The sequence below is a fragment of the Neophocaena asiaeorientalis genome, unplaced genomic scaffold (assembly GCF_003031525.2).
Source record: "Neophocaena asiaeorientalis asiaeorientalis breed wild unplaced genomic scaffold, Neophocaena_asiaeorientalis_V1.1 scaffold77, whole genome shotgun sequence".
In the NCBI taxonomy this organism is placed as follows: domain Eukaryota; kingdom Metazoa; phylum Chordata; class Mammalia; order Artiodactyla; family Phocoenidae; genus Neophocaena; species Neophocaena asiaeorientalis.
In genome coordinates, this window is record NW_020174645.1 from 9,604,796 (window position 1) to 9,624,786 (window position 19,991).

General features: G+C 40.5%; 1 protein-coding gene across 4 annotated transcripts in view; it reads left to right on the forward strand.

The window, feature by feature from the left end:
• TAOK3 (TAO kinase 3) overlaps positions 1-19,991 on the forward strand; it is a 184,351-nt gene that overhangs the window by 154,776 nt on the left and 9,584 nt on the right. For all 4 annotated transcript variants that reach the window (XM_024758478.1, XM_024758477.1, XM_024758480.1 and 1 more), the window contains 4 exons: positions 4,870-5,106; positions 6,807-6,935; positions 10,865-11,068; positions 18,641-18,880. In XM_024758478.1, the coding sequence (XP_024614246.1) occupies positions 4,870-5,106; positions 6,807-6,935; positions 10,865-11,068; positions 18,641-18,880 (810 nt within the window). The remainder of the gene's footprint in view (positions 1-4,869; positions 5,107-6,806; positions 6,936-10,864; positions 11,069-18,640; positions 18,881-19,991) is intronic.

A 19,991-nucleotide genomic window follows, 5' to 3' on the forward strand; every position in this document is an offset into this window, starting at 1 on the left:
GAATCTTCACTTGCTTTGTAAAAATGTAACACAATCATTGAGCTAATTGTGAAATTGTATACCTAAATGAGTCTGATAGACGAGCATAAAAATATTAGAGCCTCAGCAGTAAATGCTACTGTTTCACCTCTCATGTGCCCTGCTGTTCTGTTTCTAAATGCTTGAAAATGTGTTCTCTCCCTGAATAGTGTACCAGAGGCTGCTTATCAGAATATTGCATATCTCCTCTTTCCTTATTCTTGGCTTTTTCATCTCACTAAGATCATTGCTGATATTGTTTTTCACTTGTGCTACTGCCCAACCCACATGACCAAAGTCTCTCAATAAACGTGTTGAATGAATAAATGAATGAATGAGTAAATGAAGTCTCTTCCAGTCCTGTTATCACAGGAGAATTTGGATTTATAAGTGTGCATTTCAAAGTTGCTCATGTCAGTTTTTCTGTGTAAGGCAGAATTGCCTGGATCAGTCATTACTTTCATTATGAATTTAAAACATTTTTTTCCCTAGGTGTTCTAAAGAGTGGAATGTCAGATTTCTGATGCCAAAATGTGACTCATTGTATTCTTTTTAAGAACTTGCTATAAATTTTATTTGTTCTAAGTGCTGAGGTAGCCAGTTTTATCATATGCATTATTTTGTTTCTTACACATAACTAATCTTATAAGTTGACTTTGATCTCTTAAGAGGGTAACATTATCAGCCACCCTCCTCCTCTTTTATCTTCAGCAAGTTGCTTATTAGCCTTCTAGTGCAGTGTTCTGTACTTGGTAGGCATACAGTACACTTTGGATGAAGTGGTTTGTTTTAGGGCCAAATTTTGCTGGAATTTAAGTAGGGTGTAGAATGCAATGGATGTAGAAACTTCCTGAAAAAAGTTCAGCCTTCCTTTATGGTTCTTTATTTTTATATATTATTCCAGGTATATGAAATAGTTAATTCAGAGTTTGAAATTATATATACTTGTAATCCACAACCTGGATATAAGTACAGTTTTATTGTTAAACTGGCCTTTCTCTTGGATCCACTTCTGGTCTATGTCCCCATCACCAGAAATGCTTAGTTGAGGGGGAACAGGAACCTATTACTCTTAGCTTGGCAGAAGAAGGAAACCAACCCAAATAGAACATCTCCTGTGTGTCAGACACCTTGCTAGGCACAAGTGTTATCTCATCATAGCAATAGCTCCTCTTCAAGATTTTGAGAGACTTCAAGAAGTTATATGTAATTTGCCCAAGATCAGTTATATAGTGAGGGATGGAATGAGATTTGTCTCCTAGCAACCTACTAAGTGTGGCAAGATGATGCTGCCCATTTTTCATTGATCACATTTTTGAGACTACCATTGTAAAAGCCAGTCACTACATTTCTATAAGTTCCTCAAATTTTTAGAGTTATTCAGTTTGTAATTTAGACTTAACTCTCTCCAGCACTCACTTTTTTGGGTGTTTGATTTCCTCTATTACTTTTTAACAGAAAGCTTCATTTCTTTTCTGCCTTGGTGATGTGAATTTCCTCAGGCAATTCAAGAGCCTAGGACCTTAGTTCAAATCCCAGGCTTTATAAAAATTAAAAAGGTAAATTACATGTGAAAGCACATTGTATAAACCATAAAGCATGATTAAAATCATGAGCTATTTTTAATTCTGTTGACCAAATAGCATATTCATAAGCCATGAAGTATAAACTTAAAACACACATGGAAAAAAAAAAACACACATGGTATACATAACTGTATAATAATATATTTTTATATATTTCATGTTAGACTTCATGAACAAACTGTTGTTATACTTTTATTTAAATTCATCTATCTAGCTTGAGCGTGGAATTCTAAAACTCAGTATCTCTAAATGTACCTAAAAAGACAATTACTTTGAAACTTAGAAATTATAGTTGTAACAAATGAGAGGTGATATATTACAAGTTTAAGAAAGTGATTATCCAAATTATGGGAAGCATTCTCATTTACAAGCAAAATGTCTCTCCTGGCATTCAGTGCTGTACAATGATAGCATGGTGAGCTTGTATTTTGTCTCTGCCACATGCTTGTATGATCTGGTATGCGGTAGGACCACCCTCTTCACAGGGACTCACCCACCAATTAGGATAGAAAATGTTCTTGACACAAGTCATTTCCATTTTATCTTGGGGCTGCCTGGTTTAAGGAAATGGCCATCCTGAGGATATTTTATGGACCACAAGCCAGTCAAACATTCTGCCGGCAAGTTTTAAATGTGTCATGATGGCTGTAGAGTGTGCCATGCCTCAGCTTTGGGAATCTGATTAAAGAAGGGATGCTCAAATAAGAAAAAATAAATTTATGGGTAAAACACGTCTCAAACCCATTACCCAAGAACAGACACTTTACTGCCATATTTGTCTGAAAAAGAAGTGAATGCAAAAAGGACTAAATGGTATCCTTTCTGTGATTGGAATGTTTTTTCCCTGTAATTAAACTTCAGAAAGGCACAAGTATAAGAAAGTGAAACACATGCATTGTTTCAAACTACTTCCTCCTTAAATCATGAAATAAGTACTTTAAAAAAAACGTTATAATGATGACAAAACATTATTATTTTCTGTAGAGTTTTAGGTGCCTCTTTGGTGATACTATCCCTTTTTTTTTTTTTCTTTGTCTTGAAGTATCTTCTGTTCTTACTTCTCATCCTTAAAGAAGATTGTCCTTTAGAAAAGAGAAATGAATATAAGAAACCCAGTGTTAGGTTCAGCTGGAAAGGTTTCAAAGTTCGGCTTATGTTTAATGGTATACTTTGATAATACTATCCAGTTACGGAATAGTACTCTCTTGATAGTAAGGACTCAGTCTAGTATGCAGGGATACCTTCTAAAAAGAGCAAAGAAACAAACTGTTCTTTGTACAAAATGCACTTTGACCCACAAACTGAAAATAGTAGAAAGAATTAATAGCAGCATGAAAATTTCCAGTAAAACTTGTTTGAGGGTTAGGTTGGGGAGAAGTGTCTTATAGTAGTAGATCAGAGTGACTGAATTACTTAGTGTAAAACAAAACTAAAGTGATAATTGTGTAATTAAGGTTTTCTACTAAAATAGGGATGATTAGAAGGAAGTGAACAGGACAATAATGAGGGGTTGTAAATTAAAGGAAGGACTGGAAAATGGGAAAAGGTTTAATAGAAAGAAACAGGAGATGCCGAAATTTACATTTGCAATCTTCAGTTTGTTGGATATTCACTTGAGAATGGATTAAGGAAAAATTACTAGGAAAAGTAACCATCTGGGGCTTCCCTGGTGGCGAAGTGGTTGAGAGTCCGACTGCCGATGCAGGGGACACGGGTACGGGTTCGTGCCCCGGTCCGGGAAGATCCCACATGCCGCAGAGCAGCTGGGCCTGTGAGCCATGGCCGCTGAGCCTGCGTGTCCGGAGCCTGTGCTCTGCAACGGGAGAGGCCACAACAGTGAGAGGCCCGCGTACCGCAAAAAAAAAGTAACCATCCAAAATTGATAGAAATATTTTCTCCTCTTTAGGAGACCATGGGAGTGTATATAATTTGTTAATATCACTTTTGTGGGGAAGGGGAGGAAGGAGACAGATGATTTAAAAGGAGAGAGCTCGCTCTCACTCTCGCTCCGTTCGTGTTAAGAATCGGAAATAAATCTTGTTCAAACTATTTTAAAGGATATTCAAGATTCCTATGACTGTTAGAGACATGATCTTTAAAAAGAAACAAATAAGCAATATGCTATAGTGCAGCGCTTCCCAACCAGAGGGATTTTGCCCGTCAGGGGACATTTGGCAATGTCTACAGACATTTTTTTTTTTTTAGAATTTTTATTTATTTATTTATTTATTTTTGGCTGTGTTGGGTCTTCGTTTCTATGCAAGGGCTTTCTCTAGTTGCAGTGAGTGGGGGCCACTCTTCATCGCGGTGCGCAGGCCTCTCACTGTCGCGACCTCTTGTTGCGGAGCACGAGCTCCAGACGCACAGGCTCAGTAGTCGTGGCTCACGGGCCTAGTTGCTCCGCGGCATGTGGGATCTTCCCAGACCAGGGCTCGAACCCGTGTCCCCTGCATTGGCAGGCAGATTCTCAACCACTGCACCACCAGGGAAGCCCGACATTTTAAATATTGTCTTGGCTTGGGACGTGCTACTGGCATCTGGTGGGTAGGCCAGGGATGCTGCTAAACATCGTACAATGCACAAGATAGCCTCTCAAAACCAAGAATTACCTGGCTATTGTCAGTAGTGCCAGGGTTGACAAATCCTGGTGTAGTGGAAATAGCATGGGTCTGCATCTAGCTCTAATCCTTATTAGCTATGTGACCTTCAGGATATACATTATGATATATCAAAAATGTGTAAAGGGGCTTTCCTGGTGGCACAGTGGTTGAGAGTCTGCCTGCCGATGCAGGGGACACGGGTTCGTGCCCCGGTCCGGGAAGATCCCACATGCCACGGAGCGACTGGGCCCGTGAGCCATGGCCGCTGAGCCTGCGCGTCCGGAGCCTGTGCTCCACAACGGGAGAGGCCGCAACAGTGAGAGGCCTGCGTACCACCAAAAAAAAAAAAAAAGTGTAAATATATTTTGGCTGAATGAATATATTAATCCCCTTAAGTCTCAATTTCTTCATCTATAAAACGGTGGCATTAACACCTACCTTATGAGTGAATAGACTGAATAAGTGAATGAGATGGTTTGTAAGATTAGAGATAATATAAAGAGTACCCAACTCAGTGCCTGGTACATGTGAGTGTTCAGGAAATGGTAATTAAATTGATGGTGACAGTGAGAAATAAAATTATGCCAGAGGGTCCTTCTGCTTTGCCTGAAAGTTTCTCTTCCACGAATCTGGTTACCTGAGTTCTGTTCCCCAACCCAAATCAGGTTACACGACAGATCCATGAGCATGAGCAGGAGAACGAGTTGCGGGAACAGATGTCAGGTTATAAGCGGATGCGGCGCCAGCACCAGAAGCAGCTGATCGCCCTGGAGAATAAGCTGAAGGCTGAGATGGACGAGCACCGCCTCAAGCTACAGAAGGAGGTGGAGACACATGCCAACAACTCGTCCATCGAGCTGGAGAAGCTGGCCAAGAAGCAAGTGGCTATCATAGAAAAGGAGGTCAGTATGCGCACACATGCCCTCCTGCCACAGCCAAGCCTGTTCCAGTCCGCAGCATCCTGCGAGCTGGAGGCGGGAGTGGTGTGCTTTTTGGGGATGGAGAGACAGTACTGCTTTGGGGAAGGGGGTCCAGGTTTTATGGGGCTACTTAAAATTGTCATTAAAAGTTAAGAAAGTAACTGAAAGTATATATTGCATTCTTGTCCATTCAGATATATTCTGAGCATCAGTCCCCTGATGGGGGTGTGATACACATAAAAAGAACCAACATGCTTCTATCCTATGGAAACTTGCACCCCTCAGGTCTGTTACTGTGCCTGCCTCACCCACAGTCCTCTTCAAAAGAAAACTGCTCTACAAATAGTCCCTTTTAGTGGTGATAATCCCTGCCTACAGCTGATTGGGCTAGGGATGGGCACCTGACCAATGGCAGCAAGTAATTGATCTGGCTACTGCTTGGGTCTTCTAGGGACCATCTCTCTTTCCCATCCAGGTTCTACTAATTTTAAAAACAGACAAGAAGGTAATGGAGATTGAGTCAAAATATCACTTTATTACTGATAAATATTAGATAGGAGAAGTGATTTATATCTGAATGGAAACAGGCCTAATAATACCGAACAAAATTAAACAGACTTGCCCACCTAGGCACTGGCAGTGCTAAACCAGTCGCCTTCCCCATCCCCACCCCCGATGAGACTTACATAGTATGGAAAAGCAGGGGTGAATTTGTGCTCCCTGGGGATGGAGTGGCTGGGGACAGGGTGCCAGGAGTGTTTCAGTAATTACTCTCTCTCTCTCTACGTGGAAGGAAACATCAGAATTGTAGAAGCATTCCCCCAAACAGCCATCAACCTATGAGGCAGTCTGGCATGTAAACCTCTGCCCAAACAGGGGCGATGTTGATTAAATAAACCAGTCAGAGTCTTTCCTGGGAATTTGATTTGGTAAATATGTGGAAAGAATTGTTCATAATGGAAAAGTTGTTGATAATAGAAGCTAAAGGTGAAAAGATCCATAGAAAGAACCATAAAGCATACTTCTCTCTCTGTTCCCTAAGTATCTCATCGTACATATGTGCTTCATCTAGATGGTTCCCTGAAACTTAGATTTGGTTGCTTTCTTTTGATTGGGTCATCTTTTGTTTGGTCTGTTTTCTATCCATTTAGGAGCCCCCAAAATGTCCTGATATCCAACTATTGTGGATTATAGCAGATGCCTCAGGAAGCAAAATGTCATTAACTTTGCCTATTATACTAAAGATGACCCCATTCAAAAATCTGATAGTTGAAATAACCAATTAGAGAGTTAAGTTCTTGGAAAAAAACTGGCCAGTCATCGTTATTTATCCATTTTTATAATTTAACCCTTAGGCCACCAACAATATGATAAAAATCTTTTATTATAATCCTTAGTTCACCTTTCATACCGTGTATTTTGTATGTGTTCAATAAAACATGTTTATGGTTTACCTTCATGTTTTTCCCATAATTGGGAATATATTTTTCACTGGTAAAAATTTCAATTTTTTTTTCTTGTCTGTTTAAGATACAGGAGATTCAAAACAGGCATTTACTTATCTGTGTTTTCATTGTTTGTTCAAAAATACTTTTGCACTCTTTTAATGCATTCGAGAATATAGACAGCTGAATTCTGTATGAAGAACAATTCATCCTATATTACATTTGTTATTTTATCAGGCAAAGGTAGCTGCAGCAGATGAGAAGAAGTTCCAGCAACAGATCTTGGCCCAGCAGAAGAAAGACTTGACAACTTTCTTAGAAAGTCAGAAGAAGCAATATAAGATTTGTAAGGAAAAAATAAAAGAGGTAAGAATACCGATAGTTTGTAGTCATCAAGTTGCCATTAGAACGGCTGGAACTTGAAATTGCTTCGTCTTACATTGTGATCAATAGTGTAACCCATTGATTCTCAAACTTTCCAGTAGAATCACCTGAAGTGGTTATTAAAACAGATTGCTAACCTACCACTAAATTTTCTGATTCAGTGGATCTGGGGTGAAGTTTGAAATGTGCATTTCTAACAAGTTCCCACGTGATGCTGATGGCGCTGGTCCACGCACCACACTTCAGAAACCATTGGCCTAACTCTAATGTATTCTTGCCTACTTCTGGTTTGTTCTCCACACTTCAGCCAGTGGTCTTTTCAAACCGTGAGTCTCATCATATCACTTCATGATTTTAATATTCATTGGCTTCCCATTGCTCTTAGGATAGATCAAAATACTAGAAGTCCATATGTGGTCAGTTACCTGCCTCCCCTCCACTCTCGTCTCACGCCAACGTTCCCCCCACCTGCTTACCCCGCCCCTGACTTAGTGCTGCTTCTGCCACTGTGGTCGCTTTTGGCTCCTCAAACTCATCAAGCTCTGACCTTCTCCACCGTCTTTGCTCTCACTCTTCCCTCCACCAGGGTGCTCTCCCCACCCCCACTTCCAGTCCCTTCCCAACCTCCTTGTAAGACTAAGGATTGCTTATTAGTACCATAACTTAAATTTCACTTCCCCAGGGAAGCCTTTGCTTGACTGCCTTGACCAAGACAGGTGCTTCTGGTTTTACAACACTAATTTTCAATCATACATATATGATTGGAAAATATATATATATATATTTTTTTTTTAGTGATTATTTGAGCTATTTTACCCTACTAGACAGTAAGCAGTCAGAGAAAAGACCATGTCTTTTTTTTTTTTTCTTGGCTCATGACTGTATCCCTGTGTCTGGTACATGTGAATATTTGATAAATGAGTGACTAATTCTTGAATGTTTGGTTGACGACCTCTAGTGGACTTAGAGAGTCCCCTTGAAGAATTGCAGTTTGATCTTAAAGCTCAAATTTCTTTACTTCTCCTTTTACCAGTACTTACAGGTGAATTGCCTGCAGTTCCATAGACTTTCCTCCTCATGAAACTTAGGACTTCTTATTTGTGGACTAGTAGTGTTTTAAGGTTTAATAGCATTCAGATGGGACATTGATTTAATGTATGAAATCATTCATTTGAGCTCATATTCTAAGTTAACAATATGGGACTTAGCAAGATTCCTCTCCAATTCTTTTTTAATTAGGAAGTGAAAGCAAGCGGGTTGGGGTGAGCCTCAGGATCTTTTGCCCTGCCCAGATGAATCACTGGTAATTGTTGGAACCAACAGAAATTTGTATCTGCTCCACACTGCCAGAATGGAAAGAATCTCTGACACTGTAAGGTCTAGAAAACCAGGTTGTAGAGAAAAATAGCCAAACCAAGAAGGTTCACATGCTCTCCATTTTCTTTTAGTTATTGTTTGATCTTGATTATTATATCATAATAGAAAGATGTTGCTGGATCACAGAGATAACCTTGATTTTTCAATAAGAAATTTTGGAATTTTCTCAACTGAAGATTTTCTAATTTCTAACTCCATGTGTTCACTCATGCTCTGGAGGCCATACTTTATGGCTGCAGCCACTATTTTGAGCATTTGTACCACTAAGGTATTTGGAGATTTGCATGAACTCCATCTTTAGAAGGTTTTCCCACAGAACAGCATTCAAAAGTCCCCACTCTGTCCTCAGGAATAGGGCTATTTTTGGTTCACCATACTCAGTTTTATGAGTTTTAGAGACCACAGGCCTAAATGTATAAGACCTTCAACATGCTCATGGAGAAAAACAAGCCTACAGCCAATTTAAGATCACCTTTATAAGCCTTTCTATGCAAAGCTAGTATTACTCCTTATGAAGTAAAGCTTAGTTCAGGCTATTGAAAATGGCATGTATGTTTAGATATTGATATAAAAGATATCGTCCTTGGGATGCAAAACAATATCCGTTACCCCTACTGTTGATAGATGACAGGGGCTTGGGCAATACAGAATGATGAATGGTCCAGAAATAATTTATCCTTGATTTTGGAGTGAATTTTTATGATCGTATTTGAATTTGGGTGTGCAACACAGTGGTTAATGCCAGACCTAGGATTGAAGTCACAGCATCGAGAGATGAGTCCGCCAGCCTTCCTGTGCTGATTCCAGCTTACTCCGTGCTGCAGACAGCTCTTGCTCTCATTGATTCTAATATTTCACTTGAGATTTCACTGGAACAGGAAAGTTGAATGCTGATTTACAAAGACTTCTTGGCTAAGTGCAAAAACAATCTAAGTAGTGTGTGATGGCCATATCACAAAACATCAAGTAAAATAGCTATTAGTAATTAAAGGAGATTTCAACTGAGTAGTTAACCAAGTATTATAGGTCTAGCTTGTGAGTGTGAACAGTATGAACAAAGAAGGGTGCCCTGTACTTTCTCTAAAAGTGGTCTTCTTACTTTCCCCATAGACTAACATCTTCTTAACTGTTCTGATTTATTGCTTTCTTCCCTTTACCCATATGGTCTGAAACAATTATGAACTTTCTCCTTTTGAAAATACAGGTGGTGTATTTACCCTCTAATATCAAATAAAGAATGCTCATTCCTGAAATTCAAACTAGTGACATTTGCAGCATTACCTCCTGTCTGTGACATCTGCCTACTTCTCTCCATCTTGTCACCACCTCCTCTGTCTAAGCCCCGATCGTCTCTCGCCTGGACCTTTGCAATAGCTTCCTAGCTGTCTCCGTGGACGTGCTCTTGCCTCCTTCATCCTGTTCTCCATGTGGCAGCCAGAATCGTCTTTTTCGAATACGCCTCGTTATGACACCCCCACACGTACATAAAATGCGTTTCCCCTGTGCCAAAACTCAGCGCCCTTGACCTGGCCTGTAAGGTCCGGTAACGGTCCTGCCTGCCTGTCCAGCCTCATCTCACGCTCATGGTCACGCTGCACCACCCACCCTGGCCTCCTGTCAGCGCCCTTGACCTGCCTGTAAGGTCCGGTAACGGTCCTGCCTGGCTGTCCAGCCTCATCTCATGTCACGCTGCACCACCCACCCTGGCCTCCTGTCGGTGCCCTTGACCTGGCCTGTAAGGTCCGGTAACGGTCCTGCCTGCCTGTCCAGCCTCATCTCACGCTCATGGTCACGCTGCACCACCCACCCTGGCCTCCTGTCGGTGCCCTTGACCTGGCCTGTAAGGTCCGGTAACGGTCCTGCCTGCCTGTCCAGCCTCATCTCATGTCACGCTGCACCACCCACCCTGGCCTCCTGTCGGTTCCTTGATCGTACCATGTTTCCATTAACCCACCCGAAGGGTTTTGCTCAGGCTGTTTCCTCTGCCCGGGGTATTCTTCCCTCTCCTTTCTCGCTGGTTAATTCCTACAGATTTTTCAAATTTCAGCTTAGCTTTTACCAAGATCAAATATTTTTTATTCAGCATCCTTTGAACCAAGTACTTCAGCTGCACGGTAGTTATCACGGTAATCTTCAGTTCATTTCTGTGGTTCTTTGATTGATTTTTGATTCTAGACTGTAAAGCCCCATGGTGGCAGATACCATATTCTTTTGCTCACCATTGTATCCTTGTGCCTTGCACAGTGCCTGTTGCACGATAGGAACTCAATAAGTGTGTGTTGATATAATGAGTGAACTCATAATTTCTGAGCATGAGAAGCCGAAGACATGAAAACTAACAAGTCTCCTTCTCAATTGATAAGAAAAAAGGGAGGTGGGGGGGAGTGTGTGTGCAACACCAAGCCTTTCTGACCTTACATTCTCAATTGCTTTCAAAATAATTTAATCTGCATTGCAATGAGCTATTATATTTCTTTTTGCCTGATGAGACTGGCATGTTTTGGGGGGTTTTGTTTTTGTCTGCTTTTGTAAAGGAGATGAATGAGGACCATAGCACACCCAAGAAAGAAAAGCAGGAGCGGATATCCAAGCATAAAGAGAACTTGCAGCACACACAGGCTGAAGAGGAAGCCCACCTTCTCACTCAGCAGAGACTGTACTACGATAAAAACTGTCGTTTCTTCAAGAGGAAAATAATGATCAAGCGGCATGAGGTGGAGCAGCAGAACATTCGGGAGGTATTTATTTTGTTCGTAACCACTGTCACTGACTTAAAAAGCAGTAAGCTTTGTGAGGACCATGACCGTGTCTGTCTTGTCCGTTCCTATATCCTTAACCTGTACAGGCATCAGTGCAGTCTGTGCCAGACACAGAGTGGGTACACAAAAGTGCCAGGGAATGAATTTACCACTGATAAGAGAAAGCCCATTTATAGAACAAGGAATCAACCTTTTCCAAGTAAATGTAATAGAATTTTCTCGAACATGCGGTGGAGAATCAAAAGAAGTAGAATAGAGAATTTTTGCTTTTAGCCTATTTGTCAAAGACTTGCGTTTTTGTGACTCTCCATGAAACACTTAAATAACATAATGGTGCTCTACAGTTATGTTAATTCATTCCGTCATCCAGCACTTACGAGTGCCTTCTTTGTGCCAGGCACTGTGCTAGAGATGCCAGGGCTATTGAGAAGCCATCCTCCCTGCCTTCAAGTAGCCCAAAGTCTAAGAGGGGAAACAGACATGTAACAGACTAATTACAATGTAATGTATTAGGTTTAGTAATAGATATAAATAAACTCTTACAGGCATATAGTCATGAAAGGGCTTGGAGGATTCCGTGATTGATGGGGAGTTGAGTGTTCTGGGAGTGTGGAGTGGAGTGTCAGAACAGGAGTAGTGGGAAGCAGGATGGAGAGCCTTGATTCTTAAGGCAAGACTTTTAGATTTCTGCCTGAAGGCAGTTGCATGGGTGTGAGAGGGTTTTAAGCAGAGGAATGACAATGAGAGTTCTTTATTTTGAAGAATTGTTGCCTCAGTGTGAGGGTAGCCTAGAGTGGTGAGAAGTAAAGTACACTGAGGTCAGTTAGGGATGCCCTTTCTCTAGTTCCACCTGGAAGAAGCAGTGAGGATAGAGATTAGATCTGACTGACATTTCTGAAGCAGAACTGACAGTAATTCAAACCAAATGCTGTGAGAATTTCAGAAGAAGGAGGAGTCAAAAATGAATTCAGAGTTTCTAATTTGGGAAATTGGACGAATATGATGTTATTCACTGAGATGAGGAATACAGAATGTGAATCGGTTGCAGATGCAAAGTTCAGTAGGAAATCATTGTGACCTGGAGTAATCCGAGAAGCCCTCAAATGAGCTAGCACATTGGTAGAAACATCAAAGTTGGATAAATATCAAGTGTTAGCCTGCATGAGGGAAACAAGCCCTTCAGGCACATTTAATGGGAATGTGAATTGGTGTAAGCTTTCTGGAGAGCAGTATTCAAATGGGAGGAAAAAAGGGTGGAGCAAACTAAAATTTATTGAACACATGTAATCATGGGCCAGGCTCAGGCTCTATCTGTGTTATCTCATCTTATTGGAAGAGAAAGAAACTAAACATTTTCAAGCCAGGCAGCGAGTGATATGGCTAAAATTCTACTTTACAGAGATTAGCCCAGTTTGGTGGTGATGCACAGATTGATTTTTAGAGCGTGCATTGTCAATGGGGGCAATATTGCCCCCCCAGGGGGTCCGTTAAAAATGGGTTCTTGTGGGGGAGGGGGTCTTAGGTATTACAATGTCTTGTGCCCCTCTGAAGGGCCATAGTACATGAAAAGCTATACAGTGTATCTGTGGTGTTAACATTTCAGAGGTGAGGATGATCTGGAAAGGGGGAAGTCTAAAAAGGCTCCTGATGGGGACAGTAATAGGGGAAAAACAGGTTGAGAAACATCAGTTAGAGGGAAGAAACTAGAAACAAAGAGATCAGGTGGTAGGAATAGGGTATAGACAAAGATAATGGTGGTAGCTGGCAAAAGAGAGATGGGTTTTAAACATTTGAAGTATAAAATAAACAGGACTTGGCATACAATAGGATATGAGAGAAAAGATGAGGGTAGAATTAAAGTTATTTCTAGGGTTTAAGACTTGGGGAAATGTAGATTTGGGCAGAAACAGAGAAGCTTAGAGAGAGGTATTGATAAGAAACTGATTAATTCAGTACGACACAAGTTGAGTTTGTTAGAAGGCTAAAAAGTCCAAATCAGAAAGTCCAATAGCGAGTTGGAAACAAGGTATTTGGGATTCTTTTTCGTCTGGCAATTATTATTTTTATTCTAGTGTCATGTATTTGGAAGAAGTCCGAAGCTAAGGGGGCAATTAGTGCCAATAAAAGCTATAGAAGATAATTATTCCCAAAAATGATAGAAACCACATTCATAACTTCGTAAGTATCAGGTTCTAACCAATGGAGTGAAGAATAACTAACTACACCAAGGTTTATTTCTTAAGAGTCTAGATTTTTTTCTTTGTTTAGTCTTATTCCAGAGCTGCCTCAGTGAAAATGTTCAAAGGTATTTTTCTTCCATTTACAAAAGTAATAAAAGAACATTGAAAAAAGACAAATATAGAAAAATACTGAGTAGTGAAAAGTGCTTGATAATCCCATCCCACCCACTTTCTACCCTGAGACAGTCACCATTAATTTGGCAGATATATTTCCAGATTTTTTTCAGGTATGCATGTATACACACATACAGCTTATATATTATATATAACTTTAACTTTACAAAAATAAGATTACATTAGTACCAGTGGGTTTATTTGATTTGCAAGCAATAGAAACAAACTCTGGCTGACGTAGCATGCAAAGGAATTTATTGGAAGGATATGGGCTGAAGACCCATAGCTGGAAAAGATGAAGAATCAAGCTGGGAAAGCAACTTCCGTGACCTAGAGGGCAAGAGCTAATGGACATTCCTCAAGACCTTGCCATTTGGATGTACCTCCTCCAGCCGTGTTTCATCTTTGTATCATTTCTGCTTAAGACTCAAATTCCTAGGAGAGATAGAACGTGATTAGGTAATGTGCTTATTCCCTTACTCAATAGTGTCTCTGATTCCAGATAGGGTGGAGTAGCTTCTCAAGCAAAAAGAGGAGCGTGTTAACAACAGAAGGGGAAATGGATACTGAACCTACAAAAATGTCCACTATACTGTTTCATAACTCCCTTCTTTTGTATTTTTTTCATTTACTATCAAGGACATATAACTCTGCCTCATTCTTTTTAACCATCAATAGTATTTGGGTGGGGGGGGTATGGCTATAGAATAATTTATTTAATGAGGTACTTCTTGTTGGATATTTTGTTGAAGTTATGCAGTATTACTAACAATGCTACAGAGAACATCTTTGTATACATCTTTTTACATGTATGCAAGTACTTTGTAGGATATAGTATTCTCAGGAGTAGAATTTCTGGGTCAGAGTGTATATACCTAAATTTTTAATAGATATTGCCAAATTGCCCTCTAAGGGTTTATAACTCCCACCAGCAAAGACTACCTATTTTCCTCTGCCTTTGCCAAAACTGAGTATTACCAGTCCTTTTTGTTAATGAAAACATTTAAAAGGATCACCATAGGCTGAGTTGAGCCTCTTCTTCTATCATCATCTTCAGATGCTCACTATTTTCTAACCAGTTACACAACTAAGACCTGAAGCTAAGAAAGTATTAAATGTCATATGCTAACAACATCTCCACTTAAATTTTGAATTCTAGTTCTTACTCAGTGTTGGTGGGCATGAACACAAACATTTTGATTTGAGTCAGATCACTTGCTTTTAAAGAAGTCAATAGTGCTTCCATTGAAACTTAAATAGAATGCTTGGATCGTGGTTGGGAAGAGTTTATTAGGGAATACACCCTGGTTCCACATCTTATGCAGGAGGTAGGTTCAAATGATGTGTATGGAAATGTGTTTCTTGGCCATGGTGTATGACCATGACCGTATGTTGTATGTATGTTTCAACCCTAAGCTCACACCCAGCCTGGCGAGATGCTCACTGTATGTGATGTGGGCAGGGGAACGTGAGCCACGTGCCTCTCATCTCACGCTCCCTCCAAGGCGTATGTACATGGAATGCACTGGTGGGCAGAATCACCTGTACCATGAAATTTGTTTTTGTGTTTTTGCTCAACTCATTTTATTGAATGTGTATAAGCTAGAAGTACATATGATGTGGCTCTACTGTATATTGTGTCATTTTGACAGATGAAGCAACCATTGCATGGTGTCCAGATAGAGCAGAAGAATTTTCTTCAGAATATAGTATTCCAGACTGAAAAAGCATAAAACAGGAAAACATAAGCCATTCATTTGAACATTTTTAGTGGAAAACATTGAAAATCCAAAAACCTGAGTTTTAGCCTCAGTTCTACTTTATAGAAATTATATGATCTTTTGTTAGCCTCTCAAATGCCTTACTATCATATATAAAAGGGGTAAATCCTAACAATTCTTAACCACTGCATAGCGTTGCAACTAGGATTGAACAAGATATATGAAATCACTTTAAAAATTGAAAGCACATTACACATCATTATGTAGGTACAGCAATGGGCTCTTTTTTTTTTTAAAGATTTTATTTATTTATTTTTTTAATATGTGGTCTTAATTAATTATTTATTTATTTTTGGCTGTGTTGGGTCTTCGTTTCTATGCGAGGGCTTACTCTAGTTGCAGCAAGTGGGGGCCACTCTTCCTCTTGGTGCGGCGGGCCTCTCACTATCGCAGCCTCTCTTGTTGCGGAGCACAGGCTCCAGACGCGCAGGCTCAGTAGTCGTGGCTCACGGGCCTAGTTGCTCTGCGGCATGTGGGATCTTCCCAGACCAGGGCTCGAACCCATGTCCCCTGCATTGGCAGGCAGATTCTCAACCACTGCGCCACCAGGGAAGCCCCAGCAATGGGCTCTTAATAAGCTGAATAATGTTTTTATCCCATGGTGTAAAATATTATAGGCAGCTTACCAACTTACATCTCAGCAGCTCAGATGTATGAATTAAAGGTAATTAATTAAAGGTAATTTCTATTGCAGTTGTAATAGAAAAACCATTTCAGTATCATGTTTCTGTCACTTTTTAAATAGTTTATAAAATCTAGATTTGTTATTATATGCCAGATATTCACTTCTGAATACAGAAAAATAATAATGACATTTATATATCCCGAAGCATTTTCTTATGGTCTTTTCTTTCATCTTCACAAGAATGGTAGTTCACAATGGGTACTACTGATATTATCTTCACTTTACACCTGAGGAAACTAAAATGTAGATTTAAAGTCTTGCCCAATGCCATACATAATGAGTCAGCGGAAAAGCTGAAACTGACTCACACCCTGAATTATTTTTCCATTGATTCTCAAACTTTAGTATATATCATAATTACCTGGATGGCATGTTATGAACTCTGGTTTCTTCCAGGTAATTCTGATGCAGGTATTCTTTGGTCAACATCCTGAAGCATTCCATTAAACACAAAGAGAAGCATTCATTTTCTTCTGAAAGTGTTGTTTGCTTTATATGTTTTTAACCCCCTGTGAGTTTCTGGGCTTTGGACAGCTCAGACTCAGTGTGAAATTCTCCATTTAGGAAAATGTGTGGAATGTATAAATGCCCAATATTGGGACTCCTGGTCCTCAGAGATTGAAAATGATAGAGTGATCTAGGAACAGAATCTTCAGCCATTGAAAGGGCTTTCCTTGGTTTTAGTCTCTGAGAAGAGCTCACCATCCTTTGGTGCCACCTAGGGGCCGGTTAGTGATTTTTAAAAGAAGACATTTGATGGTCCAGGTAAGGAAGGAAAAGAAAAACATGAGAGAGGATTGGGGGAGATCCTCTGGAGGTTATCTTTTACTCCTTATAACAAATGAAATGGCATTTATACTTCAGATATTTCCCCACTAGAAAATAAGCCCTTGGTGGGGATGTACTTGTTCACTGCCCCATTCTTAGTGCTTAAAACAGTGCCTGACACATAGGAAGTATTCAACAAATGTTTGTTGAATGAATAAATAAATGAATGATTAACAACTTTGCTCCAGTAACAGATGCTGTGCTGTTTAAAGGACTTCTCTTCAAATGGCTGGAAGGCTCAAATACGCAAGATATTCTCAACCATGCCAGTACACAAATGTTACTGATATCTCTACGAAAATGATCTTGCATTTTCTCCCATAGCAGATGCCATTGGAAAAGAGAGGCACCCTATTGTTCTGATTTAAAGTTCAGCTCAAGGGCTTTCTGCTTTCCTTGCCCTTCTTAACTAGTAGTAATAACACCCTTTTCGGAAATCTTACAGCATAAAATCTTCACCTCTTTTAATATCACTTATCACTTCCAACCTTGCACTTTTTAAAAAAAATTTTACACATAAAACTTATTTCCCTGTATTAATCAAGCTTCTTTTGTTTGCGTGTTACTAAAATTTATTTGAGCTGGCTTAAACCAAAACCAGGGGGTTTGCTACAGAGATATAGGAATGTTTCATAAAACCCAGTAGCAGTCATACAGCTGGACCTACAAGGAGAGCTTAGAACCAGTCAGGAACTTGGGCATCAGTATATTCCCTGCACTTCTTTCTTTTTCGTTCTTCTTGCTCTGAAGCCCAGCTTTCTCTAATCCTCAGCCCTCATAGCAACGGGTGGCTACCACATATGTCGTTTTTTTGTGCCCCTCAATTCTAGCCACATGGAGATTAACTGTCCCTGAATCCAAATTCCCAGGAGAGAAGATAGATTGATTCAGTTTGCTGTGAGCTGAGGATATACTTCAATAAATGTCTATTACAGTTCCCTGTTAAACAGAATGTTAGCAAGTTGAGCACCGAGTGATGGCTTAGTAAATATTTTTATGTACCCAGAGCACGCATGGTTCAGATCTTTGATATAGTGCCATTTAGGAAATATTCTTGAACTGGGGAATGAAAAAACTTCACCCAACTTCCTCCCTCTTTTTTTTTTTCTGGTTTCCTTTCTTTCCCCCTTTGACAAAAGAGAGAGAAAGACATGAGTAAAACTGGGAGGAACAGAATGATTAGATCTAGAAATGACCAAACAGATGGTAATGGAAAAGATGAAAGGGGAGAGATCTCATCTGCTTTTTCCCAGTGAGCCCTGACCTCTGAGATTCTGAAAAATAGATAGTTGGCCTACTTCTGATACATGCAAAAACAGGGTGTTTCCCAGAAAACTAGGAACACTGCAGACATTATCAGTTTAATCCAGCGATTCTCAACTCTGACTGCATATTTAGATCCAGCTAGAGAACTCTTAAAACTATTGACATCAGGGTCCCATTCCAGACAGTTATCAGAATTTCAGGTTATAGGACTTAGGCATCTTACGTTTTAAAAGCTTCCTCACGTGATTTTAATGGGCAACCAGCCAGGATTGAGAACCGCTGGCCTAACTAAAGAAATACTTATTTAGACCCATGCATAACACATCACCTAATTAAGATTCACAACAGCCCTGTGAGGTAAGAAGGGGTCAGGTAGAATAACAGTAATCCCATTTTACGGGTAGAGTAGTTGTGGTGGCTGTGAAGTTCCCCACTTGAAAGTGATGGATCCACATACAGAACCTCTGTCTCCAGGGATTGTTCATCTAGTCTCATTAAGTCATGCTGCCAAACACTAACGGGCTTAATTAAGAGACAGTTAATAGTGCCATTCCTTGCCTTCCCTCACCGAGTGGTGCCTTCCCTCCAGTTTGTCTCCATTCATCTCTCTCCGTGTATCTTTTCTTCCTGAATGCAGGAACTAAATAAAAAGAGGACACAGAAGGAGATGGAGCATGCCATGCTGATCCGGCACGACGAGTCCACCCGAGAGCTCGAGTACAGGCAGCTGCACACATTACAGAAACTCCGCATGGATCTGATCCGGCTACAGCACCAGACTGAACTGGAAAACCAGCTGGAGTACAATAAGAGGCGAGAAAGGGAACTGCACAGAAAGCATGTCATGGAACTTCGGCAACAGCCAAAAAACTTAAAGGTGAGAGGAAATTTGCCAATTTATGCTCCAGGACACAGCCAGGTTGGATCAATGGTTCCTACACCTGGATGACTGTCAAGAGTCACCTGGGAAACTTCGTAAAATTACAAATTTCAGGACCCCACAGCTACTGAATCAGAATCTCCAGAGTCTGGGTATAACAGACTCCTAAAGAGATGTTGCAGGGCAATATGATCTCTCCATTTCTTCTTTGTATCTATGCAATTTCTCTGACCCCTTCATGACCTTCCCTCTCTAAAATTATAAGACATGGACTAATAGCAGTCCATGGTTCTAATCCCAGGAAATGAGGAAGTTACCTGACAGGAATGTAGCAGATAAATTGTATCAGTCATGCCAGTCAGAATTGGCTGTAGCTACCTTGAGTGCTATTCTATTGAGAAAGACTCTAAAGCCACATCCACACTTAGTAAGGGAAAGTATGATTTATTAGTGACATCTGTCCTGGGCATGGGAATTGGGAGTGATATGCCAGACATTTATTATCCCTGCACTAGAAATACGGAACTCCTTTGGCCTGCACTCCTCCAGAGAATTTTAGCTGACTGCTAGTTAACAAGCTATATGGAATAAGCCATTGCTATTTGTCAAGGGAGTCACTGTCAATGTTGACAAAGATATAAGGCCAACTTCAACCTCACTGGCCTTCTTCCTCTCTAGCCAGATTCTAACCTAATTAGTGATCCTTGTCATCAAAACCCCTCCATGTGTTCATGAAATGTACATGTGACTATCAGGCAACCTGATGGAATGCCTTCTGGGCTTATAATAGTAAACCCCACCTCATCCTTGCCAAAATGCATATTTGAGGGCTTCCCTGGTGGCGCAGTGGTTGAGAGTCCGCCTGCCGATGCAGGGGACACGGGTTTGTGTCCCGGTCCGGGAAGATCCCACATGCCGCGGAGCGGCTGGGCCCGTGAGCCATGGCCGCTGAGCCTGCGCGTCCGGAGCCTGTGCTCCGCAACGGGAGAGGCTAAAACAGTGAGAGGCCCGTGTGACGCAAAAAAAAAAAAAGAAAAAAATGCATATTTGATATTGCTACATGCAAGTAGTGGAAATGGGTTATGATATAAAGTATAATCCAGTGTTG